Genomic DNA, 13,250 nt, shown 5'->3' on the forward strand with positions numbered 1-13,250 from the left:
AATAGCCAATTATGGAAAAAGCCCAAGTATCCATCAACTGATGAATGGATAAAAAAAGATGTTGTATATCTACAATGGAATATTACTCAGCCATAAAAAAGAATGAAATCTTGCCATTTGCAATGAGATGGATGGAGTTAGAGAATATTATGTTAAGCCAACTAAGTCAGAGAAAAATAAATACCATATGATTTCACTTATATGTGAAATTTGAGAAACAAAACAAATGAGCAAAGGACAAAAAGAGAGAGAGAGGCAAACCAAGAAAGAGACTCTTAACCATAGAGAACTTTAAAGAACTAATGGTTAGCAGAGGAGATATGAGTGGGAGGATGGGTGAAATAGGTGATGAGGAGTGAGGAGTGCACTTCTTGTGATGAGCACTGGCTGATATATGGAAGTGTTGAATCACTATAGTGTACACCTGAAACTAGTATTACACTGTAAGTTAACTAACTGGAATTTAAAGAAAAACTTAAAAAAAATAAATAGAACAAATGGAAAACAATAAGGTAGAAATTTTAGTCCACCCACATCAATAATTACATTAAATTTAATGGACTAAACATGCTAATTAAAAGACATAGACTGTGAGATACGATTAAAGAAGTGAGACTCAACTATATGCTCAGTTTGAATTCATTGAGAAATAAATCCATATTAGAGTGTAGACTTCAACACTTTTCTCTCAATGACAGAATAAGTAGATGGAAATTCCATTAGGGTGGTAAAGACGTGACTAAGACTATAAGCAACTTGACCTGATTGATATTTATAGTTCACTCCACCCAACAGCAGAATAAACATTTTTTTCTACCTCACTTGGGATATTCACCAAAAGAGACTATATGCTGGGTCATAAAACACACTTCAATAAATAGAACAGGAATCTTATAAAGTATGTTTGGGGATCATAATGGAATTAGACTAGAAATAATAACAGAAATATATCTGGATACCTAGGATGATCTGTATGTTAACCCACTTTTCATTAATCCATGAGTGAAAGTGGAGGTCTTAAGGGAATTAGGATATAGCTGGAATATGATGGAAAAGGCAAAACTGTAGGGACAAAAAAACAGATGCCCGATTACCAGGGCCTGAAGGGGAAAGGAGACTGACAACAAGGAGAAGGAGGGCATTCTGTGCAGTAATGGAAATGTTCTCAAGTTTGAATGTGATAGTGGCTACATCATATGCATTTGTCAAAACACATAAACCTGGTCACTGAAACTGGTGAGTTTTATTATATGTAAACTGTACTTCAATAAATCTGATTTTATAAATTTTTCTTTAAAAAAAAAGCACATGGGGGGGGCGCCTGGGTGGCTCAGTGGGTTAAGCCTCTGCTTTTGGCTTGAGTTGTGATCTCAGGACCCTGGATCAAGTCCTGCATCGGGTTCTCTGCTCGGCAGGGAGCCTGCTCCCCCACCCTTCTCTGCCTGCCTCTCTGCTACTTGTGATCTCTCTCTCTCTCTGTCAAATAAAGAAATAAAATCTTTTAAATATAAATAAATAAAATGTTAAAAGCACATGGAACAGGAAAAATGAAATTCAAGTTTCCATGTACACTCCTGTATGTTCTCAATGTTGGCTGCCCCATGAGCCCTTCGCTACATGAGCACCCCACACCCCCATGCCTACTGACAGGATTATTCTGAGCCTCGGTGAACCAAGACCAAAAGTCCAACAACCTCCCATCCTTTAAGAAAAAGTAAATTCAGGGGCACCTGGGTGGCTCAGTGGGTTAAAGCCTCTGCCTTCGGCTCAGGTCATGATCCCAGGGTCCTGGGATCAAGCCCCGCATCGGGCTCTCTGCTCAGCAGGGAGCCTGCTTCCTCCTCTCTCTCTCTGCCTGCCTCTATGCCTACTTGTGATTTCTGTCTGTCAAATAAATGAATAAAATCTTTAAAAAGAAAAAGTAAATTCAGTGTTTATGAATACTCTGTCCTATAATTACTGTCAGAGTTTGAAAGTCCTCATCAAAATGACCAGCATCCTCCGGAGAAAGGGGAACCCTCCTACACCGTTGGTGGGAATGCAAGCTGGTGCAACCACTCTGGAAAACAGCATGGAGGTTCCTCAAAATGTTGAAAATAGAACTACCCTATGACCCAGCAATTGCACTACTGGGTATTTACCCTAAAGATACAAACATAGTGATCCGAAGGGGCACGTGCACCCGAATGTTTATAGCAGCAATGTCCACAATAGCCAAACTATGGAAAGAACCTAGATGTCCATCAACAGATGAATGGATAAAGAAGATGTGGTATATATACACAATGGAATACTATGCAGCCATCAAAAGAAATGAAATCTTGCCATTTGCGACGACGTGGATGGAACTAGAGGGTATCATGCTTAGTGAAATAAGTCAATCGGAGAAAGACAACTATCATATGATCTCCCTGATATGAGGACGTGGAGATGCAACATGGGGCGTTAGGGGGATAGGAGAAGAATAAATGAAACAAGATGGAATTGGGAGGGAGACAAACCATAAGTGACTCTTAATCTCACAAAACAAACTGGGGGTTGCTGGGGGGACGTGGGGTTGGGAGAGGGGGAGGGGGGTTATGGACATTGGGGAGGGTATGTGCTATGGTGAGTGCTGTGAAGTGTGTAAACCTGGCGATTCACAGACCTGTACATATAATGTATAAAAATACATTATATGTTTATAAAAAAAAATAAGAAATAAAAAATTTTTTAAAAAATGATCAGCATCCTCTAAATTTTAAAGGTGAAGTTCAGATGTAAATTCTCCTTATCCATACAGATGATTTAATTCTTACTTCCAGATTTTAGTAGTTGTCCTTGATTTTGCATAAGGCAAGTCCATTTAAACTCCCTAATTCTATAAGCCATTCCCACGGCTCCTACCAGCTACTTCAGTCTCAAGTCTTAAATTCCAGAGATCAGATAAAGCTCTGTATCATGGCTAATGAGCCTTAATGCTCTTTCAGAGTCAGTCAAATCTTTAGACAGGCTTTTCAGAATAAACTTATTTTTCCAGCATAGTCGACTTTCTTGCTAGGCAAGATTTGATTTCCAAATTGCACTAAGTTCTAGAAATTCAGGTTTCATTCTTGTATGCTCCCACATTTCAGCAGTCAATTAAGGAACTTTCTGATCCATGTTCCTGCCGTCTGGGGTTTGGGTAGAAGACAAATCTACCACAGAGAGTTACACTCACCTTGCTGGGGCTTTGATCCTTGGGGACTCATTAAACCCTACAGTGGGACTTTTGTAGTTGAACAACTGTGCAGCAAGCAACGTGGCTTTGCCTATTTGTTAACTCACAAACTCCCAAAAGTAATGTTAATTTTCTCTTTGTAAGAAAAACGCCTCCAAATAGCTTAGATTAATTTTCCTACATTGTGAATGTTTCCTTTTATAAATTGGAAAAGAGAATTATGCGAGCTGGTAAGGGTACAGCTAGCAAGTCTCTGGGTACTAAAATAAGGCAGGACTTTGAGGCCTTGTAGAGTAGCTGCCTGGCAGACAGCATTTTGGGACATCAGCTTTAATGTCATTCTTAGATGAAAGGTTCTTTCAAGTTGGACATCACATGATAAACATAACAATTATTTGAAGTCCAAAAATCATACTTCTATCTGCTAGAATCTTAGGCAAATCACACAGCAAGTAGTGCTCTAAACTTTAAACAAAAATCATGATATAAAATTCTGTTTACAGTATAATGTCAAGGGTATTAGAGAAAGACAAAAAATAAAGAGGAGAAAGGGAAAGAAATACAAATATATTAAAATGTTAAGACATTTTTGGAATGATGGACCTATACAGCATTTTCTTAAACTTTCTTCACTCTTTACTCTTCAAAACATATTTTTAACGTTCTTAGGTTGTTAGAGACCTAATGTAATTTAACAAACACATGACAAAATGTTAGTCAGGTTTTGATTTGGAAGTGTCTATTTACTTTTTGATAAACATAAGGTGAAATTGATATGTATTGGTTGTAAAATTTGGGAAATCAAATCTGCCCTATATCATACAAAGAAATGTGTAAACATGTCCAAAAAAAATCAGTCAAAACAACGGACAAAAATGAAATCTTGACTTTTTTTTCTTTCTGATCTATTTCACTGTTCTACCGAACACCTTCCATGGAGGATTCTAATCAGGATATAGAATGAAACCCAAACTCTTTAATTTCTTTAAGAGAACACTTAAATAGGGCTCTTATGTGCCATGCATTACTCCAAGCATTTTATAAAGGTTAACTCATTTCATCTAAGTAAGTCTTCAGTTTGGCATTCCAAGCATTCCCCACTCAGCTTCTATTTCCAGCCTTTTTCCACCTCTCCTGTGACTCGGCCTCACCATTCTACTCTGGTTGCCTCAAACATACTCACAGGCACCTCTCATCCTCTTTTCATCTCTTTCTGAGACACTGTCCCCTCCCCAGCTCCCAAAATCCACTTGTCAAAGGCCAAAGCAGGCTCAAACCCTATCTTCATCAAAACTTCCCAAGGCCTTTGGTCAGATCTGCGCCCCTCTCCATTATTCTTTGTGGGACTAGAGGTACAAGTAATTTCTGAAGAATGTGATCTCTCATAGGAAATATACATAGTAGAGTTTACATCATCTTTTCTATATTCCTCCCCCTACACTGCCTCACTTAGTGTTGTTCTGCATAATAGATGCTGCTCAACATGTAAACGTCATGTAAATACATTCTATCTATAAAATAAAGACAGACCTTAAAGAGCAGTTTTCAATACTTTGCATAGAACAACATATATTACCCCATATCATTTATTATCAAATTTGTATACAAACGGTCACATTACAAAATTACTTATCAATTTTTTAGGCATTTTCTATTGTGCCAAGTGCTGTGGTTAAGCATTTTCATGCATCATAACTTAAAATATTCCCCAAAAATCATCCCATAAAAGACTTGCCTTATATTGAAGTCCTTATAAAGTTCTATTATGTATAAAGTCCTTATAAAGTTCTATCTCCATTATGTATAAAGTCCTTATAAAGTTCTATCTCCATTTTTCAAGAAATAATATACTGTTTGGGGAAGACACATTCTTCTGAACTAATTCAATCATGCTAGCGTAGAAATCATCTGATAAAACCCAGTTTTTCAAATGGGACCAGGAGATAAAGAAATTTAACACAGACATTTGAATTATCCCTGGGCATGATTTCACAATTGCTAGTGCTAGGAAATTCAAAAAAAAACTTTATAAAGATCATTTTAAAACAAAAAAAGTAACATAGCCAGTTGTTATGTTGAGGAACCACAAGTACACCAATGCAGAGAGAAAAAAATACCTGAAGGTTTGCGAATTAGTAGTTGAGGCTGGAAATAAAACTTCTAATGTCACGTCATGTGTGGGTTAAAAAGGCTCTGCACAGCAACATCTCAGGAAAGCAACAATGATGTGCTCTGGAATACTCTGTCTAGAAAGGAGACTCAAAAAGATCACTACTGAAGACAAAGACACCAGAGTCAGAGACACTTGTTAAGAGTTTGAACAGAAGTGCTTTGGAGTGCCTGGGTGGCTTAGTTGGTTAAGCATCTGACTTCGGCTCCGGTCATCATGTCATGGTGCCAGGATCCTGGATCAAGCCCTGCGTGGAGCCCCACATAGAGCTGGTGCCCAGTGAGTCACATGGCCCCATCTGGCTCTGCGCCCAGCGGGGAGTGTGCTTAGCCTTTTCCCTCTGCCCCTCCTCCTTCTCATGCTCTGTCTCTCTCTCTCTCATTCTTTCTCAAATATAGAAATAAAACTTTAATTTTTTTAAAAAAGAAGTGCTTTGTGAAATGGGAAAGTAGAAATATTTCAGTAATGTGTAACATATTCTTATTTCAGATCACATCATGTGATTATATTTTATTAGGTATCATATAAATAGTATATAACAAATTGACCCCAAAAAGAATTTTTTTAATCTTCTCATTGGAAAAATGGAGCTTGCCTTCAAGGAGGGTGACCTTAGATGTAAGCTTGGATGGTTCTCTTCACAACCATCTCGTGTACTTTATTATGCCCAATGTCCAGATAAGGAAGTGGGGCTTAAAACTTAAGAAACTCACAAGGGCACACAGCTGCTCAGTGCAAAGTCCTCTTGACTAAAAGTCTGTGTCTTCACCACCACCTCCATGTCAGGAAGCTTCCACAGGCCCTTTCTAATGTCAGGAGCCACAAAACAAATTGTTTTTCCTTCCTCCAGCAAGAGCAGCATAAGAAGCACAAACTTTCCTTAGAAACAAAGTGCCTGTGAAGAACCTTCTCTGCTGAGCTCACGCTGGAACAGCTGGAAGGCTTCTGTGCTCCTCAGAAGTGAGTCCCTCCCTGACAGCACCCAGTAGCACCACAAGGGTGGGAAGAGACAGCACCGGAAAGCTCCGGAAAAGAGCCCTCTGATCCCTTGTAAGACTCCCCAGTTATATACAGCCTTCACAAAATGAGAGACGGGGTGAAAATACTCAAAAGAAAGATGGAATTGACATATCTTATGTATCCAGTCCTCTTCTTACGTTCTGTGGGACACGTGTTTGTTAAATGGACTAGAGAACTTTCAGAGCTACAAAGACCGAGAACCTTGATTAACTGTATTGGACCTCAATCGCAGCGCAGCTGCTGACCATAAAACACACTCGGTCTTTTGGGTTTACTCCTAGATCATTGGCGAGAATGATAGAATCACAGAATCACAGAAACCACATGAAATGTGCAACACTGAGTCAACAGAAATGCAAAGTCTCACAAAATATAAGAAGGGTATCAGGAGTGACGCTTCTTTCAATTTTTGGTAAATCCACTTAAACCTTTTGGCAGTAAGTGCAATATTTTTAAAAGACAAATTTATATGTCTGGGTTCTTACATAGAGGCAAGAGCCGCCTATAGATGCAGGAGCTCCAAGAGGGACAGGTCCTGAGCGGGCAGGCAACCAGCTGCCAGCACAGGCCCTGGAGAGCCCGCCTGCAGCTTTCCCGGCTGTGCAAACAGTGCCCCAAGGAGTTCTTTTTTTAAGTAAAGTTGTTGGAAAAGTTAAATGCAATTGTTACCAGAAATGAAAGTGTGTATTTCAGATGGTTTAAGTTTTTACAATTACATATGAGAACAAGAATATAATTTCTCATTCAACAGAAACATAAAATGAAAGTGTTAGCTGTCCAGAAAACCTATTTCTGTTCAAAATTCTAATACCTCTGAAAAACAGTATCTAATCACAGTAGTTTGATGAGGAGATGTTATAGGAGATGTTTTGAAACAATGCTTCCTATCACATAAAACACAACCCTGACCTTCAGTGTACAAGATGCCCACACCTTGCAACTGTCTTTTATCTCTCCCCCCACCCCAGCTCACCCCCCGCCCCCAGCCCTGTGTTCTTCCAAGGAGGTTGGAGACAATCTCTTCAAGTCCTTAGACTTGAGTGTTCTATCAACTCACCTGAATGTGCATGGCGCCCTCTACTGCTTCTTGAATATTCAAACAACCACTGATGAGTGACAGCTGTTCTTCAGCACCCAGGGAGCCTTTCAGAGAACCTGACTGCTCCAGAAACTTCATCTCTTTTCTAGAAAGAAGAATGACCCTGTGAGTACTCTAAAGCAAATTTAAAAACAAAGGTAAACGCAAATCAGTAGGGAAATGCAAATCAAAACCACAACGATACACCACTTTATACCCACTAGAATTTAAAAAATAGAAAATAAAACAAGAGTTAATGAGGATGTACAGTGTTAGTGGAAATGTAAAAGGGGAAGTCACTGCAGCAAACAGTTTGATGGTTTCTCAAAAAGTCAAAAAGAGAACTAACTACCATATGATCCAGCAATTCCAATTCTGTCAATATCCCCCCAACGTGAAAGCAGATACTCAAACAGGCATTTGTGTCTTCATGTTCATAGCAGCATTGTTCACAACAGCCAAAAGAGAAACAATCCAGAAGTCCATACATGGATGAAAACAAATGTGGTACGCACATACAATGGAATTCAATAGAATGGAATTCAGCCTTCAAAAGGCAGGAAATTGGATACCTTGGAGGCTCAGTTGGTTAAGCATCTGCCTTGGGCTCAGGTCATAATTTCAGGTTCCTCAGATAGAGTCCTGCATCAGGGGCTCTCTGCTCAGCAGGGAGTCTGCTCCTCCCTCTCTCTGTTCCTCCCCGTTGCTCATGCACTCTCTCCCCCACCTCAAATAAATAAAAAAATAAATAATCTTTTTTAAAGGGGGGGGGCAGGAAATTCTGTCACAATCTGCAGCATGGATGAACCCTAAGGACATGACACCAAGTGAAATCAGCCAGTCACAAAGAGACAAATACTGTATGATTCCACTTATATGAGGCACCTAGAATAGCGAAATTCAGAGGCAGGAAGTAGAACGGTGGCTGCCAGGGCTGGAGGAAGGTACTCGTGGTTTAATGGGGACAGTTTCAGTTTCACAAGATGACTTTTTGGAGATAGATGGTTGTACAACAGTGAGAATACAATTGATATCACTAAACTGTATGCCCCAAAATTATTAAGATAGTAACTTTGATGTTGTGTGTATTTTACCACAATTAGATTTTCTTTTTTTTTTGAAGAGATGAGGCAAGGCCATTAGGAGGTGAGATTAGAAAGCAGTAGTTCTTCACCTACTTCCGTCAATCCCAAGGGAACAGGATTGAAGGAAAGTATCTCACAGTCCGGACCAGGGGCTTCAGAGGGCATCACTCACGCAGTCACAGAGACCCGTGCTCAGAAGCACACGGTCTCACTGGGTTTAATGCTCTGCAGTCACGGTCTCAAGATGCTTAATGAATATCAAGCAAAGGGCCCCACATTTTCATTTGCATTTGGCCTCACAAATTATGTAGTCAGTCCTGCTTATAATTCATAACATAGTAAATCAATACTAACACATTCAACATATACAAACACAACATTTATGCTTTCCAAAAGATTCGGTGGATTTCTGCCAGTGAGTCAAATAATTTTTACATCATTTCATCTTCACGGTTTTAATCTTTAAGCTGTCAATGTCTTCAGCCAAAGACTATCAGGAATATACCTACAGTGGAACAAGTCAGGTTTGTTACTCACTGCATTGAGGGAGAATGCCCAGTAGGGGGAATTGTAGGGTGTTAGTAAGAGAGTGTCAGGAGGAACCTATAGCCGGATTTGAGCTTTGGTTGCGTGATTTGGAAGACAATCGGAGGGTCTGAGTTCACTGGATTGGATGCTGTAAAAAGAGAAGGCAATGTGAACACTGAGTATCTCAATAAACATAAATGTTTGGAGGACAGACTAGACTGAAGATAGAGCTGTCATGGGTGAAGAAGTAGCAGTCATTCATTTTAGCCAAGAGAAGGCTGCTCAGTTTTTGTGGGTTGCACAGTGATCTCATTTTTGTCTATGGTTAGACAAATTTAAAATGTGGTTTTGCTTTGTCTCATTCTGTCATGGTCTAAGAGTGACTCTGTCAGAGATGGGTTCTTGAGACTGTTTCTGTCCCACAGGAGACTCCCATGGCCTCGCCATGAGTGCTGGGCCAGCTGCAGATGTTTGCGGCTCTGCTTTTGTTGTTTTTTCGTTTTTTCTCCTTCTTAAAACTATGCATCTTATATTTTGTTTTAGCTACAAATTGAGAAACAGAAACCGTCTTGCCACCGTTACTTCAAAAAAACAATACAAAGATATGCTGAAATGCGAACAGATGGTTATACTTAGCAAAAAGAAGCTCCATGGCAAAGATAATGAGTCAACAAATGATCAGGGAGATTCAAAGTCTTCCCTGCTTCTGAGTCAACAGAGATAAAAAACACCATTGCAGGTCATCATCACACATGGAACTTGAACCCAAAATTTTTAAAGGAAAGGAAGAATCTGAGATTGTTGTCATGTAGATAATTTGGAAGATTTGTAATATATTAGCTAAAAAAAAAAAAAATACCTTAAAGTCAGGCCAGAAAATGGCTCCCTTACTTTGGAGGAACCTAAGGACACATATGCAGAAGTCCCTCCTTGGCACAAGTCAATGCTGGGAACTGAGTACCCCTGATCACTACCCCCAGTGAGCAAGCATTGGAAAGTATTTTTAAACATAACACATACCTTGAAGTAGAGGTTTATAAAGTTAGTAACTGAAAACATATAAAACAAGGTCTGTTTCTTAGCCAGTTCATCAAGAAGTCTGTATTAGTTGTCTAGAGTATTGTGTGGTGTCTTAGCAACAGATGAGAAATCTACAATCTCATCAGTCCAACCTCTGCTGTCATCACACCTCCTTCTTTGGCTCTCCTGACTCTCTTCCCCTGATAAGGACCCTTGTGATTACATTGAGCCCATCTGGATAAACTCCCATATTCATATTCCTAACTTAATCACACCTGATCTCTTTTTCCATGTAAGGTAACATATTCCCAGGTTCTGGGAATGAGGACATGGACATCTTTTGGGGAATCATTGTTCTGCTTACCACCCTTTTAAAAAAAAACAAAAAACTTTCAGAATAAATAGAATATGTGCTGTATATAGAATTCCTGTAAAATTACTGTTCGAAATTGTGCTTACAGAACAGAGAGGATTTATCTATTAAAGCTGCCTCAAATCAGATACTTAGGTTATGTTTGGCTCTTTGTACTTTACAGGTATTTTTCCACCATATTCTGAATTCCACTAGCTGTTGAAGTTTGTCGTCAATTTGTCATTCTTTTATAGGTAGTCTGTCTTTTCTCTCTCTGACTGCTTTTAAGACTTTTATGTCCCTTGGTGTTGTGTAGCTTGCCTGTGATGTATATAGATACAGCTATCCTTTTTATTTCTCCTGCTTAGGACACTTTGTTCTTTCAGAATATGAGGATCTATGTCTTCAACTGAAATGAAGTCTCAATAATTTTATCTTCATAAATTGTTCTTCCCTATTCTCTCTAAATATTTCAGACCTCTAATGGATATGTTGGGCATCCTCTCTGTATCTTCCATATTTCTTAACTACTCTTCCATATTTTCCATCTCTTTATCTCCTGAATTCCACGCTAAATATCTTCAGATCCGACTTCCGGCTTACTATGCTCATAAAACCTTGTCTCTCATGTATTTGGGGATTTTTTGCGGTGAACTGATGTTCACTGAATTCTGTGGGAATTCCTTGAGCCTCTGGTTTAAGGTACATTATTCTGGAGACGATATGCACCTTCCTTCTGATAGGCACTGCAGGCACTTCTAACAAAGGGACCAATCTGAATTCTTGGATTAGCAGTTTGAAGACCACACAGGTAATAAGAATTTGGGTTCCGGGGCGCCTGGGTGGCTCAGTGGGTTAAAGCCTCTGCCTTCGGCTAGGTCATGATCTCAGGGTCCTGGGATTGGGCCCCGCATCCGGCTCTCTGCTCAGCGGGGAGCCTGCTTCCCTTCCTCTCTCTCTGCCTGCCTCTCTGCCTACTTGTGATCTTTGTCCATCAAATAAATACACAAATAAATACATAAATACATAAATAAATAGAATTTGGGCTCCAAAACTCTTAGAAAGGTGGTTTATGGTTGCAAATTCTCAGAGAAACTCTTTCTCCCCACCACCCAGAACCAAGGCCAAGACAGACACGCCTCCACATACAGATTGGTTATTTTGTCCTACTATTCCTTTCACCAGCCATGTTGCCCTCTGAATACTAGCTTCACTTGAGGGTCTACAGTTGGATACCCCATCTTGCACAGACTAAGGTTTGCTGTTAGAACCAAAGCAAGATTGGCAAATATCTTAGAGCAGCTGTGATGTTCACATATCTCTTGGGATCTGCGCTCCCAAATTTGACCTCTCAGAATTTCCATTACTTTCTTGCCAGCTCAACTATGCATTATAAGCTATACATTTACTTAATACTTTTAAGTATTTTGAAGTGGAAAGGGCTTTCAGGATACTCACTTTGTCATATTGCCAGAAACTAAACTCTAGACTGTATCTTTAAAATCTAATATTCTTAAATATCATGTGTATTTTATATTTCATGAGAAAAGAGAAATACTACACCATATATCCATTTTAGTAATAAGTTATTCAATGTGAATATGATGTCTACTATGCACATGAATTTATAACATACAATTGCTAATTGACTGAACATGGTTCTTGTTCATATGTGTAGCAAAAAAAAAAACACACACACACTTTTTTCTTTTAAAAAGTGGTAACTTTTTAGAGCTACCACTGGTAAGGCCTTACTCTTCTGTTTCCCAGTTTTGCCCACTTGGAAATTTTATATATATATTGCATATGTATATATAAAATTTATATGTATTATTGTGTTATATAAATATTATATATATTTACATATATAATACCTAAATTCACCTGAAGCCAATAAACTTAGTCTTAAAAGCAATATATTTCTGAAATGCATCAAAACACAAAGACTGCTTCTTTTTTTATATAACCTAGCTTATTCACTCTGTTGCTTCAGAAATCGAGGCCCAAACTGGTTACAAACTCACCCAAGGATATAAAGCGTTAGCCACGTGTGGGATGAAAACCAGTCTTCTGACTCCTTCCCTTAAACATACTGAATAAGAACCGCTTTTTCCCCACTCTTCCTTCTAAACCACGATGGCTCTCTCATGTTAAAAAAAAAAATCTTGTCTGGTGGGACTTACTTATAGGACTAATTGGCACAATTTATTGGTTTAAACCCAAAGATTCAAGGTAGCCGGTTTCCTGGAGAAAATAGGAGTTTGCATCCACTCCTTCCCTCATGAATGCTGCTAACACCAGAGTCCCAGCCTGTCGAGTTTGAACTTAGACCACAGGGCTCCTGTTTTCCATCTGGAGAACCCTGGTGTACCTAACAACACCCCCACCAGCTCCTTTCAGGACTTCATTACCAACAGAGTTTGGCCTACTGGGAGCCTGTGCCTCGTAGTACATGGCCCATCAATTAGTTGGTCCCCGATGGTAAGTATGAAATGAAGACCCTCAAAGTGGGTTGGTGAAGGGCCAGTAGAGCCATAGACATACACCCAGTGGTACAGTCACTGCTATGGTGGGCTTTAGTAAGGCAGGACTTCAGAAAAGGTCCAGCTAGGAAACCATCCTCCCCAGAACTGCTGAAAGTTCCCAGAGCTCTTGACCAACTACCAGAAGCTCAGATGTCGCTGAACAATGTCTCGTTTCTGCAACCGTGATGTAGCTGCAGGGAGAGCTTCTGGTGTCCCTTGCTTCCTTGAAGAGCCTCACAATCAATCCCCACTGACAGAGGTAATCTGGGTAAC

General features: G+C 39.5%; 1 protein-coding gene across 4 annotated transcripts in view; it reads right to left on the minus strand.

Annotated features, from left to right (window-relative positions):
* CRYL1 (crystallin lambda 1) overlaps positions 1 to 13,250 on the minus strand; it is a 144,926-nt gene that overhangs the window by 89,393 nt on the left and 42,283 nt on the right. For all 4 annotated transcript variants that reach the window (XM_045978273.1, XM_045978272.1, XM_045978269.1 and 1 more), the window contains exon 3: positions 7,447 to 7,573. In XM_045978273.1, coding sequence (XP_045834229.1) covers positions 7,447 to 7,573 — 127 coding nt within the window. The remainder of the gene's footprint in view (positions 1 to 7,446; positions 7,574 to 13,250) is intronic.

This window comes from Meles meles, chromosome 14 (genome assembly GCF_922984935.1).
Source record: "Meles meles chromosome 14, mMelMel3.1 paternal haplotype, whole genome shotgun sequence".
In the NCBI taxonomy this organism is placed as follows: Eukaryota; Metazoa; Chordata; class Mammalia; order Carnivora; family Mustelidae; genus Meles; species Meles meles.